The sequence below is a fragment of the Mustela nigripes genome, chromosome X, assembly GCF_022355385.1.
Source record: "Mustela nigripes isolate SB6536 chromosome X, MUSNIG.SB6536, whole genome shotgun sequence".
Lineage (NCBI taxonomy): Eukaryota > Metazoa > Chordata > Mammalia > Carnivora > Mustelidae > Mustela > Mustela nigripes.
Genome location: NC_081575.1, coordinates 38,935,347 through 38,958,771, shown reverse-complemented (window position 1 = coordinate 38,958,771; position 23,425 = coordinate 38,935,347). Strand labels below are relative to the sequence as shown.

The 23,425-nt window shown below is 34.8% G+C and overlaps 1 protein-coding gene across 1 annotated transcript in view; it reads left to right on the top strand.

Annotated features, from left to right (window-relative positions):
- COL4A5 (collagen type IV alpha 5 chain) overlaps positions 1-23,425 on the top strand; it is a 244,700-nt gene that overhangs the window by 134,994 nt on the left and 86,281 nt on the right. Inside the window, exons 10-22 of the mRNA XM_059385657.1 lie at positions 1,988-2,050; positions 4,103-4,138; positions 4,225-4,266; positions 4,419-4,511; positions 5,956-6,009; positions 6,106-6,162; positions 6,418-6,462; positions 8,202-8,255; positions 9,968-10,009; positions 12,439-12,571; positions 19,041-19,214; positions 19,515-19,598; positions 23,221-23,313. Of these exons, the coding sequence (XP_059241640.1) occupies positions 1,988-2,050; positions 4,103-4,138; positions 4,225-4,266; positions 4,419-4,511; positions 5,956-6,009; positions 6,106-6,162; positions 6,418-6,462; positions 8,202-8,255; positions 9,968-10,009; positions 12,439-12,571; positions 19,041-19,214; positions 19,515-19,598; positions 23,221-23,313 (970 nt within the window). The remainder of the gene's footprint in view (positions 1-1,987; positions 2,051-4,102; positions 4,139-4,224; positions 4,267-4,418; positions 4,512-5,955; positions 6,010-6,105; positions 6,163-6,417; positions 6,463-8,201; positions 8,256-9,967; positions 10,010-12,438; positions 12,572-19,040; positions 19,215-19,514; positions 19,599-23,220; positions 23,314-23,425) is intronic.

Below are 23,425 nucleotides of genomic sequence, written 5' to 3'. Positions count from 1 at the left end.
GTGACTGTTACTGTATATGGTCTCTGTTCCTTTCTGATCTACCACTTTCTTTCTAATATTTATTAGTGAGATACAGTGTTGGGAATTTTTTCATTAACTACCAACTCATTCCATGCTTGACAAAACCCATCCATGTACTCCTAAGTAGTATCAATCTTGACCTTTATCCCTTATAATCTTTAGTTATATAATATTTGAAAATGCAGCAGAATACATACAAAATATATGTATGTTTTGAAGCATAGCTACCAAATGAACATCTATGAATCCAAAATAACATTTAAGAATGAGAACATTTCAAATAATTTTGAATCAACCTGAGGTTTCCTTGACAGTCACAGCCTTCTGCATTCTACCAAGACAGAAGTACCATTTTGAGTTTTCTGTTGCTTCTTAAAGATAGTTTTGTCATAAATACATGTATCTCTAGAGTGTTTAATTTTCCTTTTAAAATAACATAAAGTTTATATAGTTTTCTGTAACTTTTTCTATTTGATATATATATTTTTAACTTAGTGTTTTCAGTATTCCAGAATTCATTGTTTATGCACCATACCCAGTGCTCCATGCAATACATGCCCTCCTTAATAATCACCAGCAGGCTCACCCATCCCCCACCCCCCTGCTCTCCAAAACCCTCAGTTTGTTTCCCAGAGTCCACAGTCTCTCATGGTTCATCTCCCCCCCAATCTGATATATTAAGATATATCCGTATTATTGTATGTGTCTGTAGTTATTTCAGTTTCACTTCCATATGACATTCCATTGTGTGAACATACTACAGTTTGTTTCTCTGATCTCCTATTATTAAATATTTGGTTGTTCAGGAATTTTTTTTCAAATTACAAAATAATCCAGGATTTATACCTAGATATGGAATTGCTGGATTTCACTGAAGTCAAATTTTCAGCTTTTTAAGACGCCAAATTGTGTTCCACAGGAGTTGCATCATTCCCTTATTTGTTGTCCCAGTTATTCTCACTTCCTTGTCCTTAATCTTATTTATTTTTTATTTAATTTCATTAATTTTTTACATCCTTTGAAGTTAAAAAGATGTTTTATTCTAGTATAATTAACATATAGTGTTATATTCATTCCAGGTGTACAATATAATGATTCCACAATTCTGTATTTATCACAATAAGTGTACTCTTCATCTCTTTCACTTATTTCACCCAGTCCCTCATCTGTGTCCTCTCTGGCACCATCAGTTTGTTCTCTTTAAGAATCCGTTCTTTTTTTATTGTCTCTTTAATTTGTCTGTTTGATTAAATTCTTAATTTGAATTGCACATAATGACTGAAATCCTGTAGTATTTATCTTTCTCTAACTCATTTTACTTAGCACTATACCCTCTAGATCTATCCATGTTGTTAGAGCAAATGACAAGATCTTATTCTTTTTTATGCCTGAGTAATCTAGTGTGTGTGCTTGCGTGTGTGCATGCATGCACACAGCACATCTTTATCCATTCAGCTATGGTTGGACACTTGAGTTACTTCCATGTCTTGGCTATTATAAATAATGCTGCAATAAACATAAGGGTGCATATACATTTTCAAATTAGTGTTTTCATTTTCTTTGGGTAAATACATAGTTATTTTTTACTTTAAAATAGAGAAGCCTCCTGGAAACTGGTAGTCCTTCTCTTCCCATTTCTGGCATAAAAGCCCACTAAACACCCATCTTTATCATTTTATTTTGTAAAACTTCCTTATCTGTGTTTGTCCTCTATTTGTTATCTGCCACTGTAAAAGTAAAAAGTTTTCTAAAACTTTTTGTAAAACCTGTAGCCCTTCTTTTTAGTTGAAATTCTTTATAGTTACTTAATCCTTTTATTCTTATACATTTTAAAATTCTGCAGAATTGTAGAATTCTATAACCAAATTCTGGCAATTACTTAAGTTAAAATTTCATTCATTTAGTTCTTTGCTTGATACAGAGAGAGGGTTTTTTTTCATCCTTTTCTTTATTTCCTTTATAACAGGGCCCAGCTGGTCCCATTGGTTTACCAGGGCCAATTGGTCCCCCAGGACCACCAGGTTTGATGGTAAGCTTGCTTCTGTAATTTTATCTTTCCTACTTAAAAAAAAAAATTCTCTCAGGAATAATAATATTATTTCTACTACTTGAAAGTATAATGCATTTTCAATGTTTACAAACTATATTTTTTTATTTTATTTTATTTTTTAAAGATTTTATTCACCCATTTGACAGAGATCACAATTAGGCAGAGAGGCAGGCAGAGAGAGAGGGAGAAGCAGGCTCCCCACTGGGCAGAGAGCCCGATGAGGGGCTTGATCCCAGGACTCTGGGATCATGATGAGCCAAAGGCAGACACGTAACCGACTGAGCCACCCAGACACCCTATTTTTATTTTTTAAATATTATTTATTTACTTGAGAGAGAGAGAGAGAGAGAGCGCGTGAACGCACAAGCTGGGGGAGGGGCAGAAAGAGAAGGAGAAGCAAACCTCCCCCTGAGCAGGGAGCCAACCAGGGGCTCGATCCTGGGAGTCCAAGATCATGACTTGAGCTGAAGGCAGTTGCTTAATGGACTGAGCCACCAGGTGCCCCTAAACATTTTTTTTTTAATTTACACAATATTTTACAATGCTATGGTAAATGATATACATGCTAAGTAATAGCTTCATTTTATAGATGGGGAAAAATGAGGTACATAAAAGGAAAGATTTTAAATAAAATATTTCATTGGTTACCTCTTGATGTGTCAGTGTTGAAGCTGATTCTAGCCATTGCATTAAGTCTTCGAGGGCAGTTCTCTAGTCACTTGATGAAATGTGTTTCTTCAAACTGCATTTTTCTGTTTAAGAGGAACAAAAATGGGTGTTCAGAAAAAAAATATTTGCTCTCATTTCTGAGGGGCCTGTGACAAAACAGTAGAATTGGTGAGGGTAATGAGTCACTCTGCAATGGAATAAGGATTTGTGTATCCTAGAAAAGAAGCAAAAACGTTTAAAGAGCTTGACTATGCAACTAGTTTTCCTTACTACTTCTATGGTCACTCATACTTTCTACTGTAATTAAATTCTGAGTATTTTTGCCCCTGAAATACTTTGATTTCATTCAAGTCATGTTTTGGACTTAGAACTTTGCTTCTTAAAAGGGCAAGAAAATTGGACTTCGGTCAAAGTAATTTTTCATGTGCCACTCCATCTCTCATCTACCATATATTTAAGTGACAGTTTTCATTATACCTTTATAGATTGCACAGTTTTGCTTGTGACAATTGGTTCTTTCTTCTTGAATGAAGGAAATAACATTTGGTAAATACTAAAAGAATCTACCAGAAAGACTGATTTCTGCTTTCCTGGAAATACCTATGAGAGGATTAGAAAACCCCGTTGTTTAGTCTGTTTTGGTTGTAGACATCTTGCAAAGCATGAGACTCTGGACTATGGCACTTTTTCCCAACTCTTTTGTTACAACATCAGTATACCCTGGGTGTGTTGTTACATCTTGAATTTCCTCAACTCTTGTGGCTATATAACTGATTCACTCTGCATTTCTGAATATTCCTTCAATTAACCCTGATTCAACAGGTGAAGCAAAGTCTTAGAAATGCCAACAGAGTACAATATGTAAATGAATAGGTCCATTGAGATCAAAGAGGTGATATACTAGGGCAAACAAATGCCTGTTTAACTTTTCAAGCCTTGAAACATTACAAAGATCACGTAAAATTAAAACTGAACTAAAAAAGTAAATGGATGCTTTTAGAACTAGATATTTAATTGCCTTAAGACACCAAAATTATTTACCTGTAATTCTGATATGAGAAATTTGATATGTTTGTTGCAATTAACTTTTGTATTGATTTTTGGCACTTGTGTTACCTCCCTTCCTCTATATATCCTTGTATTTCTTCCTCTACCCACTTGTTTGCTGTCACAGGAAGTCTCCACATTCATTTGGCTTGTTAAAATCAATTTAAATCTGAGAAAAAAACAGGAAAATATTATTTTGAAAGGCTTTTTCAGTCCTCGTTTTTTTATGAAACCAAATAATGATTTTGAAACAATACTTTTTTAATAAACTTACTAATATATCCCTTTCCCCCCCCCCGTGTCTTCTATTCTTAGGGCCCTCCTGGTCCACCAGGACTTCCAGGACCAAAGGTAATTTTCTTTTATGTGCATTTTATTTGGTGTGAATTCTTTCTGTTAGCATCAACGAGATTTTAAACTAAAACCTCTCTCTTCAGGGGAATATGGGCTTAAATTTCCAGGGACCCAAAGGTGAAAAGGTGAGTAAAGAAAAATGTTGATTATGCAGCCCTCAGTTTTTTCCTTTCCTCATGATTTGAGCTCATCTTTTTGCAACTGACTTAGCTTACATTTTATATTATTGTCTGTGTAAATTATGAAATATTACTTTCTTATTAAATCTTGCAAACAGGGTGAGCAAGGTCTTCAGGGCCCCCCTGGGCCACCTGGGCAGATCAGTGAGCAGAAAAGACCAATTGATGTAGAGTTTCAGAAAGGAGACCAGGTGAGTATGTAGAGAGGAAATCAATGAACATTTTGCTATAAAAGCAGCATTCCATTAAAATGCATTATAAGCTGGAATATAATTATATGGAAGGTACTTTAAAAATAACAAGAGTTTGAGATAATTAAATTTTTAAAGAGCTTTATTGAGATATAATTTACGTACCATACAGTTCACCCATTTAAAGTGTACAATTCCATTCTTTTTTGTGTATTCACAGAGTAGTGAAACCATGAGTACAATCTAATTTTAGAACATTCTCATCAGCCACCCTCCAAACCCCATACATATTTGTTGTTACTCTTCATTTTTCCCCAAACTCTCAGCCCTAGGCAACCACTAATCTACTTTTTGGCTCTGTAGATTTCCTGACTCTGATCACTTCACATAAATAGAATCATAAAGTATATGGTCTTCAGTGTCTGGCTTTTCAACTTAGTGTATTTTCACGTTCTTCCATATTGTAGCATGTATCAGTACTTCATTTCTCTTTATGGCTGAATAATGTTCCCTCGTGTGAATATTCCACATATTGTTTATCCCTTTATCAGTTGATGGACATTTGTATTGTTTGCATTTTTGGCTATTATGAATAATGCATTCATGTACAAAATTAGGTCATGGTAAGGTCAATGGTCATTGTCTTAGAGGACTGTCTTCTCTATATTTCACTGATATACAAAGAGAAAGATGGTATTATAAACCGTTGTCATGTTTAGAGATAATTATCTGATACCTTGCTTCTATAGAGTAGATGAGATCATACATATCTTTCTTTTTTTTTTTTTAAAGATTTTATTTATTTACTTGACAGGTCACAAGTAGGTAGAGAGGCAGGTAGAGAGAAAGGAGGAAGCAGGCTCCCTGCTGAGCGGAGAGCCCGATGCGGGTCTCGATCCCAGGACACTGGGATCATGACCTGAGCCGAAGGCAGAGGCTTTAACCCACTGAGCCACCCAGGTGCCCCTTACATATCTTTTATAGCACAGTGACCCACCCTTGAACAAAGTGTGTACATTGTTGTTTCACTTAAATGCTAATAATAAAGTTAAGAATTAAGGACAAATTGTACTGAAACTCTACCATCAATATGGATTGGGTCATTTAATTCTCTGCCAAAATGTATGTGATATGTATGTATGATATGAAATGTATGCTAAATATAGGAGATATAGACACTTTATCTCCTTGTTTTAGGTATTCTTGCTTTTCATAAAATGTATCATTAATAATTTCATTTTAAGTGTTGTCTTTTTATTTACCTCAAAACTCAGCTTGTACATACATTAGAAATGAACTGAATTAACCGAAGATGGCTCTTGGTTCTTTTGCCTAGCAGATTTCAACTTTGAGTTGAAATCTGAGTCTATAGTTCAGTTTGTTAAAAGTGTTCTTAGCTAGCTCTAGTATTAATGTTGCTTTCCTTTCCCCTACTACTGTGTAGGGACTTCCTGGTGACCGAGGGCCTCCTGGACCTCCAGGGCTACGTGGTCCTCCAGTAAGTCACCTAAAATTCTTTAATGTCATTTAATGTAAATTGGTATTGATACATAGCACTCCATGTACCAGTGTTAAACCACTTTTGTGTGTACAGGGGCCTCCAGGTGGTGTGAAAGGTGAGAAGGGTGAGCAAGGAGAGCCTGGCAAAAGAGTAAGTATTAGAACCACTAATTCTCTTTGGAAAAAATTTTAAATATGTGTTTGTGTGTGTGTGTAATAATTCTATTCTTTCCTCTTAATTCCTACTTTCTTTGTCTCAGAATGTCATATTCATTTATTTATTGTAATAGCAAAGTCTGAAAAGTGTACTTAATAGTCCAAGGCAGGGATAAAGTTTGTTATGTTCTTTAATCTCATACTTCCTAAATAAGAAATTTATATTCTTGCATTTCTTTTAATCTTATAGGGTAAACCGGGCAAAGATGGAGAGACTGGCCAACCAGGAATTCCAGTGAGTAGATAAAGCCTGTCCCCTTCACCTCACCCCCCAAAATAACATTTATATGTGGTTCTAGAGAAGCAGGATGGCAAACAAGGCTTGGGTTTGGAAATAGTTATTATGACTGGAAATTATACTTTCTCTTTTGAATACAAACTTAAAATTTCTTTGTTAAAAAAAACGAAGTTCGATTTTTAAGTCAGATTTCTTGAGATATAGCATGTATACAGTAAAATGAACCATTTTCAGTGTACAATTCTGTGTATTTTGGCAAACACATACAGTTGTATAATCAGCTTTAAAATCAAAAACAATTCTATAACCTTCAAAAATTCCCCCAACATTCTTTTGTAGTCATCTTCTCCCTTACCACCCAAAGCCCCTGGCAGCATTTGATCTATTTTCTATCCCTATGATATTCCTTATTCCAGATTGTCATTTAAATGTAGTCATATTGTATATAGCTTTCTGAATCAGGATTCTTTCACATAGCATAATACATTGTACTATTTATCAATAGTTCATTCCTTTTATTGCTGAGAAGTATTTGATTGTGGGGATGTATCAAGGTTTGTTTATCCATTTCCAGAGGAGGATATTTTGGTTGTTTCTGGTTTGGGCCATTATGAATAAAACTGCTCAAAACATTCACATACAGTATTTTGTGTGAACATAAGTTTTTTTTTTTCAATAAAAGTTTTGACAGATAATTACTACAAAATAAAGTAGAAAATAAAACACGCAAGTCTAGGAATATTATTTCAAGCAGCCTTAGTATCAAGAGTATGCACAATAGATGTTAAAAGAGGTTTTCTGTGTGGTGACTAACATAACATAATAAAAAAAAGGTTTTCAAGGACAGAAAATTTGATGAAATTTTGGAGGCCATTCTGAAGGAAAGCAGTAATTCTTAACAAGATTAGAAGTTGGAAGTCTTAAAATCAGATAAATTGGTTTCCAAATGATTTTGCTAAATAGGTAGTCCTCAATTTATAAACTCTATAATCATAAATTACTTTAGCATAAAATGGTTTAAGGGGAGGTAAATTCAGGGCCATAGCTCTTGACAGATTGGTCTTTGTTTCATGGTTTAGGCTGCCATGATGATCAATAATTACCTCTGATTGGTTTTGACAGATATCTTCAGAGAAAAGATATGTTCTCTGTTTTCACTGTGAAAACTCAAGTCAGGTCAAATAAAGATAGTCACCAGACAGGTAAAAAAATGACAACTCTTTGGGAATAGGTACTTGAAGAAGCTCCATCCTAGTTCTTTCCCTTCCATTTGCTGCTACGCTCTGGTTTTCACCTTGATTGTGAGCTGTTGGTTTTCAAGGATATGATGGGGCTGGGGAAAGGTGTTGGAACTAGAGCAAGTTAAAATGTCACAAAGCTCTGTGATCTTACCAAGATTAAGTCATTTTGTTTTCCCCAACAAATACTTCCTGGATTGCTACAAGCCTTTGGTTAATTTCTAGTGTTCTAAAAAAGTTGACTCTGACCATTTTTTGCCAGTGTTCTTTGTTGCTTTTATGGAGAAGAGGGCGCTTGGACATCCTGACTCTACCATTTTTTTTATTATGTTATGTTAGTCACCATATAGTCGTCAATTATTTTTGATGTAGTATTCCATGATTCATTGTTTGCATATAATACCCAGTGTTCCACGTAATACATGCCCTCCTAAATACCCATCACTGGGCTTACTCTACCATTTTTGCTAATGTCACCCTGATCTCTGTATTTTAAAGGGTTTGCCTGGTGATCCTGGTTACCCCGGTAAACCAGGAAGACATGGAGAAAAGGTAAGAATTTTAATATTTTGAAGTGACTGGTTTTATTCTACTTAACATAATCCTTTTCTCTTCCAAGGTTTTTTTAAATTTTTTTATTTTTTTAAGATTTTATTTATTTATTTGACAGACAGAGATCACAAGTAGGCAGAGAGACAGGCAGAGAGAGAGGGAGAAGCAGGCTCCCTGCCGAGCAGAGAGCCTGATGCGGGGCTTGATCCCATGACCCCGAGATCACAACCTGAGCCGAAGGCAGAGGCTTAACTGACTGAGCCACCAAGTCGCCCCCCAAGGGTTTTTTTTTAAAGAATTATTTTATTTTATTTATTTGAGAGAGAGAGAGAGGGCACAAGAGAGTAGTGGTCAGAGGGAAAAGCAGATTCCCCACTGAGCAGGGAGCCTGATGTGGGACTCAATCCTATCCTGTGATTCAAGGAGCTGAAGGCAGTTGCTTAACCAACTGAGCCACCCAGGTGCTCCCAAGGTTGAGTTCTAGATGAAAAATTTCTTAATAACTAGCTTTTGTATTCAAAACATACCTTCTTTATTCATCTTTTGGTGTTTTGTATCATTTCCTCTAAACTTTCATTCATTGTCCTAAATCACAATCCATGTGATGGGAATACATGAAGAATTGTTTAACTTTAGCATTTCCATTATGAAAAGTTGGTGCCTTCATTTTGAACATGAATCGGCAAAACTTTTGTTCTCTAGAAAGTGGATTCAGCTCTATATTAGTGAGGTCCTTATACTAGGCTTTTAGCTGTGAATTTAGAATGTCTCCACTAAACATTTCCATTCTCTTTGCAATCATTGTCTGAAAGTCTGTGGCTAATTCTTTGTCACTTTTTTTTTTTAATTTGGCTATACAGCTTGACTGGAAGTCATTTATTTAGTTATCTATTTTAAAAGTGACGTTGAAAAAATGTACAAAGCACACATTTCCCTTATTTATAGCAGAACACAAAATATCAAGTTTTCTAATCTCTGTGGTCTCTAATTGCTTTATATGAAAACCAATATTGAAAAGCATTTTTTTGCAGGCAAGGAAGAAAAGGTGTTACAAACTTGAATGTACCCAGAGGGCACATGTTTTAATGGTGATTTATCTCTAAACTAGATCCAACTTCAAGCTTGGACTAGGGGGCACAGCCAGAATAAAGGAAGATAATAAATACTCAGACAACAAGATTTTTGTTCAAGTAGTAAGTAAAGTGATAGGATTGAAAAACTCTTTAAACTAAATAAATGCAGCTTTTAGATAGATGAAGAGTTCCTATGAACAAGTCTAGAACAAAAACAGGGTTGAGAAAGACATCTATCCTTGGGTCTTAGCTGGTAGAATAACAGTTGCATGCCATGTTTTTTGTGCTGTTGTACCTACTGGTTTATAGTAACTGTTTTGTCTCTGAATTTGTCTTTCATTAGTTTCTAAGAGGAAACTCACAAAGCAATTATAATTAATTAGCTGTTGCTGATTACAGTTAAGTCCATCAGCTCTAAAGTATCTGTCACTAATGGAAATATCTGAGACATCATGGGTCTTCCTAGACTTATTTTAATACTGCCTCATTGCCTCAAATTGTGTTTCTCTTTGAGATATTTTATTATGGATTCTTGGGTCTTTCTGAAACTTAGTTATCTGCTATGTTTTTAAGGAAATTGGTGTTTTTATGTGATTTTTTTTTTTTTTTACTAATCTACTTTACACTTATATTAAACAGGGCCAAAAGGGTGACATTGGCCCAACTGGGCCTCCTGGACTTGTAAGTTTTTTGTTTTTGTTTTTGTTTTTGTTTTTAGTCTTCATTTAGAAAATTTATATGAATGCATTCTTATTTTTGTGCCTTAGTATTCCTATCCTTTTCCTCATAGAACACAAAATTCCAAGTCATTGGTAATTTCTATTGGCTTAAAAGTCTACATCTAAAAACTTCAGTAATGTTAACCTCAAAGACTTGTATTGCTCTTCCTATATGTTACTTCTCCATAGTAAAGGTTCAAAATTATGGCACTGCGTTGTTTTGCATCATGAATGCCAAATTATTTCTCAAGTAACCAGCAGGTGGTGCAAGTGTTGCTTATAAAAAGGTTCAATAAAAGATATTGGGAAACTAGGGATTGGCCCTTTCCCCTGCAGAGTTCTGGAAAGATGGATTTGGTCTTAATAGGTTTTCTCAATTAGTGATTGTCTGATTCACACATCTTTCTTCCTTGGGAATGTGCTTTCTAGGGGCTCTTAATCATATGTAGGAAACTGCTCTATGAAAGAATAATTAGGGGGGTTGCAGATTTTGTCATGTTTGCATTCACCATGAAATTTAAGTCAAATATATTTCCAATCTTATTATGAATAAAATACCATTACTACAGTTTGACATATTGGCTTTCCTTTGGTTGAAATTTGGTAAGACTCTTGGTTTTATACTGTCTTGAATCTGTAAAGGTGCAGGTGTCATAACGTCTATATATTCAAATGTTTGAGTAACATTAATTCTTGCTGTCCATAGTCAGTCTCAGGTATTGATACTTAGTACTTAACAAATCTAATGAGGATATACTTAAAGATCTTAGACAGTTTTTATTCACTTTCATTTTAAAATCAGAATTTTAGTTCTCTGAGAAATAGTTCCTTTATAAAATTAGATAATAACATTTTTAAAGATTTTACTTATTTATTCATGAGAGACAGAGAGAAAAAGAGAGGCAGAGGAAGAGGGAGAAGCAGACTCCCTGCTGAACAGGGAGCCCAATGCGGGACTCAGTCCCAGGACCCTGAGATTATGACCTGAGCTGAAGGCAAACGCCTTTATCTGACTGAGCCCCTCAAGTGCCCCTGAGATAATAACATTTTGATAAATATCAGAAGAAATGGAAATTTTTAAAAAGATTTTATGTATTCATTTAGCAGAGAGGGAGAGTACAAGCAGGGAGAGCAGCAGGCAGAGTGGGAGGGAGGGAGAAGCAGGCTCTCCGCTGAGCCAGGAGCCCGATGTGGGACTTGATCCCAGGAGTCTGGGATCACAACCCGAGCCGAAGGCGGCTGCTTAATGAATTGAGCCACCCAGCTGTCCCAGAAATGGAAATTTTGTGAATGCATTTCTATCTAGCAGCTTACTTTCCCTTTTGAACTATTATCTCCATTCCAGGTCCCACAACTTTCAGTCTCCTTTTGTCTGAATAGTTCTACCCAATAGAATCAGGATGAAATATTGTACTTTGGCAGTAGGTGTTGATTTGTATGCCAGCTCAACATTTGCTTAAATCTAAAGCTTAATTATCATTATAGCTCTATGAGATTAATTAATTTATATTTCAATTATTTAACATGAAATTCTTTAGACAGTGAGATTCTAATAAGACCAAGAGAAAAGGAGTGATCAGTCAGTTGATTCTAATCAATAAAGCCCTCCTAAAAGAGATGAGTTTGTTTCGTTTTGTTTTAGAGGAAGAAAGAAATGTGGGTTGATAAAGAGAAAGATTGGGAGAAGGCATTAGAGATACTTGAAATGGCATATTCAAAGCAAAGGGCAGGAATGTGCAAGATCCATGAAGTGGTTATAATCAGATAGACCTCACTCTCCTAAAATTTCACTGCTAGAAATAACAGGAGATGAAATAGGGGAGAGAGGTATTGGAAGGGAGAAGAGATTTGACAGAGTCCATTGTGAAAAGTAGGATCAGACATAGTAAGAAGTGGTGAGCAATTTTGAGTCCTTAAATAGGATAGCTAACACAGAGAAATTGATTTTTAAGGAAGTATATCCTAGCAGTAGATTGGATTGAAAGGAAGACGCTCTGAGGTGCTTCTGTTAGTCCAAGTGTAAGATGGGCATAGTGGCTGTAGCAACAGGAAAGAAGGAGGTGAATTAGAAATTTTCAGTAAAAAATTATCAGGCTTAGGTAACTGGAATGAATTGACTGTGATAAGAGACATCAAAAAAAAAAATTCTAGCTCAGAAGCCTAGGACTCAGGAGAGTGGTAATATTATTATTGGTATTTAACAGTTTCTAATCAGTTACAGGATAGGAGTGATACGGAATGTGGCTCATAATATGTGTACTTGTCTTGATGATATTGCATGCAGAGCTTTGTGTAAATGATGACACTGTAATTATATGTAGCTGATAGGTTATTTTTAGAACTAATCACTTCCCCTTTGAGTTCCTTTATATTTTTTCTTTCATGATAAAGGTAATTCCTAGGCCTGGGACTGGTGTAACTGTAGGAGAAAAAGGAAACATTGGATTACCGGGCTTGCCTGGAGAAAAAGGAGAGCGAGGACTTCCTGGAATACAGGGACCACCTGGCCTTCCTGGACCTCCAGGTAAAAGAGACTGTACTTAATGTTCTTGTGTTGGTAGCATCTTTCCTAATCCACATGTCTGATATTATCATACTAGTTCCAGGATGAGCAGGGCAGTAGAAGACGTGCGTATTTTTTAATTGACGGATACTTCTCAACTCATACTATAGCCTTTCTCACCAAATTTCTCACCGGTACTTAAAAAAAAAAAATCGATTGGATAGTTCCCTTTTACCCCCAAAATACAATTTCTACCTTTTATTAATAAATTACACCCAGTGTTTCTGTGATCCAAAATGAATCATTACGTTTTTCATTCTGCTATGGAAGGGAATGCTATTCTAATAATGCCTAGTTTTATAATATTTTCTCTATTAAAGTAGTAATTGACACTATCCACTTAGAATTCCAGAAATATCGTTTATAAAAAATAAAAAATTTAAAAAAAATAAAAAAATAAAAAAAAATAAAAAAGAATTCCAGAAATATCTATTTAGAAATCCTTATAGTGATTTTGCTGTGCAATAAAATTTGGGGGCTCAGCACTGAGTGTTGTATCATTCCCTCATTGGAGATAAATAATACAGTAGAGCATTTCTAATTTGGCCATAGACTGAGTAGCACCCTTGTCCAGCACGTGTATTTGGATGTTCTCAAAAATGAAGAGATAATATGGATTTATGTAAAATATGAAAAGTCATCTGGTGTAGCACCTGGCAAACATATGTTTAATAAATTATTGTTCCCTACCCTTCAAAAATTTGACTAATGAATTAATAACATGATGAGATGAGTGATACTCAGTGATCCCCCCAAGGAGAAAGAATAAATGTGGGTTCTTTTCTTTCTAAGGATACACTTTGAATTTCTAATTTCAAGGTAGCAGACTAAACACATACTATGTCTAGAAAATTCAGATAAGGAATTCTTCTGGGATGCAACAAAAAAGTTATAGAATTAGGTCATATGAAAGAAAAATTAAGAGACAAAGGATAAACCTAGAAGTTCTAAAATTTATCATGCAGGAGTTCAGCAAGGAGAGAATGGGACAACAGGCAAATTTGCAAAATTAATGACTGAGAACTTCTATTTATTGAAAGAAAACATGAGTCCCTATGAAAGTGTATGAATCACCAAGCAAGAGTAAGATAATAATATACAAATACATAATGACATATTGTAGGGACATTTTAGAATTTAAGGATAAAAAGAAACTCTTAAAAACTCTCTGAGGGAAAAGGCAGACCACCTACAAAGCAATGAGAGTCAGAGGAAGATATTGGAGCATTTTCAGAGTAATAAAGAAAAATAATTATGAATTTGGGATTCTTTATTACATCAAACTGTTATTGTAGTGTGAAGATAGGATACTTAGAAAATTTCCACCTCCAGAACGTCTCGAAAGTAGATACTGGAGGGTTTAGTCTAAGAAGGGGAGGTGAATAAGAAGAGGGAAATGAGTTCAGGATGAACTTGGGGGTGGGAATGGGTGAAATAGAAGAATGAATGTTTATAGCAGCAATGGCCACGGTCGCCAAACTATGGAAAGAACCAAGATGCCCTTCAACGGACGAATGGATATGGAAGATGTGGTCCATATACACTATGGAGTATTATGCCTCCATCAGAAAGGACGAATACCCAACTTTTGTAGCAACATGGACAGGACTGGAAGAGATTATGCGGAGTGAAATAAGTCAAGCAGAGAGAGTCAATTATCATATGGTTTCACTTATTTGTGGAGCATAACAAATATCATGGAGGATATCATGGAGGACAAGGGGTGTCCTTGTCCCAGTTAAGTGTCCCACTCTTGGTTTCGGCTCAGGTTGTGATCTCATGGGTGGTGGGATCCAGGCACACACTGGGGTAAATTGGAAGGGGAGGTGAATCACGAGAGACTATGGACTCTGAAAAACAATCTGAGGGGTTTGAAGTGGCGGGGAGGTGGGAGGTCGGGGTACCAGGTGGTGAGTATTATAGAGGGCACGGATTGCATGGAGCACTGGCTGTGGTGCAAAAATAATGAATACTGTTTTTCTGAAAATAAATAAATTGGAAAAAAAGATATTTCATCCTAAAAAAAAAAGAATGAATGTTTAGGAAAGATATTTTGTGGAACTATATTTATACACATTGTTACCATAGGATGAGGTGATGCAGAGAGAAGAGGGGGAAATCAATCATAAGGTTTTTTGTCTTATTAGCAAGAGAGAATACTAATATTATTAATTCTCAGTTTTTAGAAAAATGTAAGTTGAAGTACATAGGTCAAAATTTTAGTAGTAACCACTAGAGAAGACTATCAGTAAAATGCATGACTTATACATCCTTTGAGAAAAGAGAATAACCAAAAATCTGGATTTACATAATATAATTTAGAATTGGGACAAAACAGACACAGACAAACTTTGGTAAATAGAAAATAAAAGATAAGATGATGAGAAGTCATAAACAAATCAGCTACTCCAATAAATGTGAAAGCACTAAGCATTGATTAAAAGACAAAAACTAAAATAAAATTGAAATATGAATATATACTGTGCATAATAGGCCCATTTAAGTTAAAAGGACATAATTTTTTTTAAATAAAGCAGTTGAAAAGTATTAGGCAAGTGCTATCTAAAAGAAAGCTGGTTTAACAATTCTAATACAGCATGAAATGGAATTCAAATCAAGAAGTACATTAAAAAGAGAGATATCTCATATGGATAGATATAGACAGATTATACCACAATTATGTAAAAGTCATGAAACTTTGTATATCTAAAAGTACAGCTTTGAATATATAAAATAAAAACTGACAAACTCCTAGTGATAACATATTAAGGAGGTGAAAAATAAATCAGGATATAAATGATTTGAGCAACACTGTCAAGCTGCATATGTGGGAGAAAGAAATGTTGTGTGCAGCAAAGAATATACATTCTTTTCAAACTTATGTGAAACATTTAAAAAAAATCTACTCTCCTAGATCAGAAAAATTCTTTCATTTTTAAAAAGATTTATCTGTTATTGAGAGAGCAGGTGTGTGTTTGCACACACACAGACACACAGGAGTGCAAGTTTGGGGAGGAGCAGGAGAGAATCTTAGAGCAGACTGGAGCAAATGCCACTGAACTTGAGCCCAGTGTGTGCCTGGATCCCACCACCCATGAGATCACAACCTGAGCCGAAACCAAGAGTGGGACACTTAACTGACTGAGCCAAACAGGTGCCCCCTGAAAAAAGTCTTTTAAAATTATTTTTAAATAATGGGATGCTATACAGAAATAAAAATGAACTTACAGCCACATTAAAAAATACTGGAACTTTACAAACATAATGAAAGAAGCCCGACATAAAGGAGTACATTCTGTATGATTTCATTGCAATGAAGTTCAAAAACAAGCAAAACTAATTTAGAAGTTAGAATATTTGTTATCCTTGGGAAAGAGAGGGCAGTGACTTGGGATGGGTAGATGAAGGGGCTCCTGGAGAGTTGGTGATGTTCTAGTTCTTGGGGGTACTGGTTACCAGATGTGTTCCTTTTGGATAATGTATTAAACCGTATACCCTTACACTTTTTGGTATGTATGCCATGCTTCAACATGCCAATCCAATCAGCTTGAACCAGAATTCTTTCTCTGGTTAGTACTAAGGCCAGCTGCCATAGCTTTTGGTCCAAGACTCTGGAATTACATGATCTCAATCTCCATTCATATCCTAGCTTTAACCACTTCCTGTCATGGAGATCTTAGCCAAGTTATTCACTCTCTGAGTTTGTTTCTTCATCTGTAAAACAGGCTTATTATGCTACCCTGTGTATAGTTATTAAGGGGATTAAATCCTGTCAAAAAATTTAAAAAATTCTTTGCAGGCTGTGCTCTGTGACCACAGTGAAATGAAGTTAGAAATTAACAGCAGAAAGCACCAAATATCTTTACATTTGTATATTAAAATGAACATATGTAAATAACTTTGGAGGTAAGCAAGAAATAAAGAGAAATGACTAAATGCTAAACAACCTTATAATCAAAACTTACAAAACATAGCCAAAGTGGTGCCCTTAATGTGATACTAAACATAAATGATACTAAACATAAATGAGCTAATTTGAAAAAATAATAAGAACTGAAATAAGCATAAACAAAATAGAAGGAAAAACTTGATAAAGGTAAAAACAAGAAAAAAATATGATCAAGAGAAAAACAAGAGAAGGCACAAATAATATCAATAAAGTATTATTACCATAAATACAATTAATTTTTTTAAATTATAAGAAAACTGTAAAACTCCATCAATATAATGGAAATTCTAAATGAAATATCCATTACTCATGAAACAAAAAACACAAATTACTAAAATTTTCCTGAGAAAGTAAAAAAAAACCTTAGTAGATTAATTACCATGGAAGATTTAGAAATGTTAAGGATTTCTATGAAAAAACCATTTTATAGGTGGTTAGTTTTGTGGATGAATTCTACTAAGTTATTGAGTGAGTAATTCTGATATTTTACAAACTTTTTCAGAACTTTTTTTTAAAAAAGGGCATTTAATTTCATTTTTCTGCATGTGGCTGTCAAATTTTCCCAGCACCATTTACTGAAGAGGCTGTCTTTTAATTTTATAACATTGACACCAAACCACCAAGGAGATAGCACTAGAAATAATTATAATTCACTCTCATTTATGAATATAAAAAAATCCTAAATAAAATATTTGTAAATCCAGAAAAATATGAAATAATATGATGATATGACCAACTAGATTTTACCCTAAGATTTCAAGGATGGTTCTAGCCGAACTGTGGAAAGAACCTAGATGTCCATCAACAGATGAATGGATCAAGAAGATGTGGTTCAACATTATTGTAATTGACTATATTGACAGATTAAAAGAGAATGGGCCAATATTTGTTAAGAAAAGAGTAAAATTCAATGCTCATTCAATTTTTGAAAGGTAAAAAAGTTATCCCAGAGTCCTGGGATTGAGGCCCCTGTCAGGCTCCTTGCTCAGCAGGGAGTCTGCCTCTCTCTCCGCCTCTGCCTGCCTTTCTGCCTGCTTGTGTGCTTTCTCTCTCTCTTTTTCTGACAAATAAATAAATAAATAAAATCTTTTAAAAAAGAAAAAAAAAACTAGGTTTAAAAGGGAACTTAATGAAGCTGCTGCATATAGGAAGTATAGGACTGTATAGAAAATGTCATACTTTTTGTGGTAAACATCAGGAACATTCACATTCAAGTAAAAAATAAGATACACATACTCAGAATTATCTATACCCTTTGTCCTTACACTGGAGAGACCAGCCAGTACACTACATCTGGAAGAAAAAAGAGGTGTAAGGATGGAACAAAACCCCAAATTTGAGTTATTCACAAACCCTATTATAATCTACCTAGAAAGCCTAAAAGAATCAAATGACACATTACCAGAACTTAGAATGTTTGCAAGGTGGACAGATATGATAGTTGCATACTTAAATAATTTGACTTTCTCTTTACCAGAAGTAAAAAAATAAAATGTATGAGAAAGAAATCCAGTTAACAATAGTAATAGCAATAAAATTCATAGTAGTAATCAAATTAACCCATGAATAAACCAAACAAAAGATGTGTAAGGCCTTTTTTCAGAGTTCTATAAGATATCATTAAATAATATAAATTAATAAATAATGGAGAGACCTAATTTCTTGATATGAGAACTCAATATTATAAACAGATGATTCTCCCAAAATTTAATCTTTAAATTCAAATAAATCTCATTCAAAATTCCAGTATTTTTTAAATGAAACTGACAAACTGATTTTAAAATGCACTTAGAAGATAAATTTGTAAGTCTAGTAAAGATGGTTTTTATTCATTTTTTCAACTAACATCTTCTTTCATGAAAATAGAAGCATTTTCTTTTTTTATCCTATTAATATTTTATTTCTGAATTTTTCCCGAAGCATTTTCTTTTTTTAATTTAAATTCAATTAGCCCACTTATAGTATATCATTATAAAGATAGTTTTGAAAAAGAACAAAGATGTGTATATTTTCCTTAGCAGTTCTGAAAGCATTATTCAAATCATTTATAATTATAATGATTATTTTTATTATTATAAAAAGATGCATTCATGTTACAGGAATAGGTAGTACAGAAGAATGTCCAGAAATAGAGCCACGTTTGCATGAAAACTTTGAGATGCTTCTTTTTCTCTTCCTAATATTTTCTAGTATTTCTTAGATTAAAAGATCGTAGCATCAAAGAAGAGCAAGTAGAGGGTTGTTAGTACATTTCCCAAAGTAGTAAAGCTACCTTAAATTATTCTTTCTTACACTCAAACTGGTTGTTACATTATTTAAAACTTTTCATGCTTTTCCAGATGTCAATTCTTATAGAAAAAAAATAAAAACATAACTGGCATTAAAAATTAAAGGAAGATCTTTTTATTTATGTCTCATTGAGAACTAAAGTAGTATCTCTAAAATAAGATCATTTTGATCACTTTATTTTTTTAATCTTAGGGACTGCAGTTACTGGTCCTCCTGGCCCCCCTGGCTTTCCTGGAGAAAGGGGACAGAAAGGTGATGAAGGTCCACCTGGAATTTCTGTTCCTGGATCTCCTGGACTTGATGGACAGCCTGGGGCTCCTGGACTTCCAGGGCCTCCTGGCCCTCCTGGCCCTCACATCCCTCCTAGTAAGCTATACTTTTCTCCTAAATTCTGTGGGGTTTGTTTTGTTTTCATTCGTAGGTGAATCCAGCTGAAGGTTTGCACTATTCTACTGCTTTTTCTACTTTTGATTTTTGGTGATTCTTTGATGTTCAAATTTTCTCTTGAAATTATCGCCAATATTATATCTTCCTTATGCTTATAGGTAGTTGTATAACTGCAGAGAAGTAACTGAAAATAGATCTTATTTTCTAGTCTGCTTTCTTTTTGTTTAGTCTTCTGGATATTCTGCAACTATTAGTTTGCTATCCTTTATTTTGTCTCAGGTGATGAGATATGTGAAGCAGGCCCTCCAGGCCCTCCGGGATTGCCAGGTGATAGAGGACTCCAAGGAGAACAAGGAGTGAAAGGTTTGACCCCCATATTCATTCCTTCATTCTTTCCAATCTTCAGCCAAATGCCCTCTATCCTCCACTCTACCTCAGTCACTCACTGGTACGGTCTTACTCCCAAGACCATCTCATCACCAGTAGTGCACACTTACATGATCTTGATTTCATGAATTCCATTTTCTGACCACTGTATCCTTTCTAGCTCACTACCTATAATAACCTGACTCCGATATTACTTCAGCCTCACTGATACCTACCAACTTTGACTCTCCCTCAACCTTTTGATATTCTTTCTTCCCTCATAACCTATAAATGTCAGGATCAATCATTGTAAACAATCCCATGTATAAACCCTTGTCCCCTTCACTCTTCTCTCACTTGATTGTATGTACTCACTTGGAACAAAAGCCTAGTTTGGGTAATTCCAAATTATCACATCTTCTGAGCCTACACCTTCTCTTCCCTCCTCAAATTTTTAACACCTCCTCTTCCATTCTCATGTTAAGATATTGACCTGCTTCTACTTCCACTGACCAACTGAAGCAGTAAGAGAATTTTCACAGATTACCACTGTCACATTTACGTACCTACTTGAATCTGTGCACATATATTCTGCACTCCAGCCTATTACTATCACTGCTCTTATCTAAAGCCAGTTATTCTATTTGTACAGTAGATTCCATTCCCTCTTGTGTTCCCAAGGATTTCATTCCAGAAATTCCTGCCTCTCCCACGTTGTCAGTTTTTCCCTTTTACTGGATCATTCCTAGCGGCATACAAATATACCTTTTTTCACCCAACTAGAAAATACCTTATCCCACTTTCCCTGCCAGATCCTGTTCTAGTCCCTTGCTCCCATTGCAGCAATACTCCTCCAGAATTTTCTACTTACCATCTCTGGATACTCTTACTCCAGTCAAGTTTTTACTCCCCTAATCCACCACTCCATAGATGCTGTTTTTGTCCAAGTCACCAGCAGCCTATACCCCGGTAATCCAAATATCTTTTTTTACTCTCTTTCCATTTCTAAACACTTTCCTCACTTGTCCTGATTTTCTTCATACCTCCTTGGATTATTAATATATTAGATATAGAGGTAGTGATAGAGATAGATATGTCTATATATATATCCCTTTCTGTATAGTTGTCTATCTCAATCTCTTTATATGTATATCAATGTATCTATATAATCTCTCCTGAAAAATACAGAACTTTTCCAGGACTCTAGAAGACTCTTGTGCCCCCTAGTCAGCACTCCCAAAAGTAACCACTAGCTTATCCTCTATCATACATTAGTTTGCCTAATCTTGAACTTTGTATAAATGGACTCATACAGTATGGGCTCTTTTGTGTCTGATTCTTTTGTCCAATATTATGTCTGTAGGATACCTATGTTTTTGTTTCTAGCAATATTTTTCACTTCTCTTTGGTGTTCTTTGTATGAATATACCTGAATATTCATTCTAATGTTAACAGACATTTGGTCTAGGGCTATTGTTAGTAAAGCTGCTATGAACATTCTTACACATGTATTTTGTACGACATAAGCATTCATTTCTGTTGTGTATATACCTGAGAATGGAATTGCTGTATTATAGGGGTAGTTGCAGGTTTTCTTTGCATAGATAACACCAAACCATTTTTCCAAAGTGGTTTTAGTTTCTAGTTACCTGATGACTTATTGATGCCGAGCCTCTTTTCTTATAGTTCGTATATTCTCTTTGTCAAGTACTTTTTTCCTATTTTTAATTGGGTTGTTAGATATTTGTATCACAACTATCTTCTTCCATTCTGTGACTTGGTTTTTTACTCATGGCTTTTTTGGCATAAGTTATTAATTAGAAGAAATCCAATCATTAATGTCTTCTTTTATGGTTAGTGTTGTTTATGTTCTGTTTTAGAAATCTTTGCTTATCCCAAGATATTATCCCAAGGTGATATTTCTATGTGTTTTCTTCTAAAAGCTTTATCATTTTGACTTTGATCTTTTATCTGTCTTCAAGTAATGTTTGTGTTTGAAGCAGGCATCAAAGTACTTTTTCCATATGGATATTGAATTGGCTCAATATTGTAGTACAAACAACCATCATTTCTCCAATGAATCACATTAGCACTTTTGTTGTACATCTTAACGATACCATATGTATGAGTCTGTTTCTGACCTCTCTGTTTTGTTCATTGTTCTATTTGTTTCTCCTTCCACCAAGCTAGACTATCTAAATTATTGTAGCTTTATAGTAAGTCTTGGCTTAATTTGCATTTTGGCATGTATTTTAAATTTATTTATCCAATGTATAATTTTGGAATGCCCCAAATATTTTAGTCCTTGTTCCTCTTCTGTATTGGAACGCATTCAGTCACTCTCCTGACTTTAAATACCACTTATTTGCCAGTGACTTTGAATTTTATATCTCTTGTCCAGAGATAACTTTTTTCCTCTAGATTAGTATATCCAGCTGTCTACTTAACATTTTGAACTTGACATTTGACCAAGTTAAAGTCCTGATCTCTGTTGCCTCTTCCCTCATAATTTTGCCACTTATATCTTCCCTTTTTAAAATGCAGGCCACCTTGGCCTTTTGGTTGCTTGGGCTAAAAACCTTGGAGTCATCTTTGATTCTCTTCTTTTGTATTCCATGTATGATCCATGAGAAAATCCCATGAGCTCTATTTTCAGATATACCCAGAATCTTAACTGGTTCTCCTCATCGTCATTGCTGTCACTCTGGGATGAGCCCTCATCTCTCCTAGATTACTTCAGCAATAGCCACTTAAATGGTTACCCTATCTCCATCATTGCACATCCTTTCTGTTCTCAAGTACAGAGACATCCTTTTAAAACTTAAGTCATATCTTCTTGCTTTCTGCTTAAATTTTTTTACTGGATTCTCATTTCACTCATTGTAAAAGCCAGGCTTTACATTGGCCTATGTAATGTGTTATGATATACCACTCATTATAACCTGTGAACTGTCTGACGTGCTTCCCCTGCCTCTCTCTACTCCAGCAATCTGGTCTCCTTGACGCTTCTTGAAAAGGCCGAACATGACTATTCTTTCTTCCTAGAGTACCTCTACATTCATTAGGTACATGTCACATCCTTTAAGTTGTTTTATCATAAATCATCATCTCATTTCACCATATTATTAAAATTGTAACCTGCCTTTGTAGGGATTATAACCCATCCCTAGCATGTTCAATCACATTTACCCAGGTGTATTTTTTCTATAAACATAACACCTTTTGATACATTTATATCTATATCTATATCTATATTATACATATATATGATATTTGATATATATGTGTTAATAATTTATTACCTTCATTGTTTATTATTCCTTTCCACTGGTAGGATGTGAACACCATGAAGGCATGGATTTTTGCCTGTTTTGTTTGTTTTGCCTGTTTTGTTTTGTCTGTTTTGTTTACCAGTATATCATAGACACCTGGAACCAGTACTTGGCAAATAATAGACACTTGGCAAATATTTATCAAATGAATTGATTCTAATATAGGCTTCTCTATACTACACTATTGGGTTGGAATGTTGTTCCTTGATGCTAACTTCTTTAGAAGCTACCTAAAGACATACATACCCCTTTGAGTAAAAATTGTTTCTCAATATGCTTTTCTCTAGGTGACAAAGGTGACACCTGCTTCAACTGTATTGGAACTGGTGTTTCAGGGCCTCCAGGTCAACCTGGTCTACCAGGTCTTCCAGGTCCTCCAGGTAAAACATCCTGCCTCAGGGCAACCTTTTAAAAATATCTCTTGGCTAAAAAAAAAAATATATATATATATATATAATATATATATATATATATATATATATATATATATAT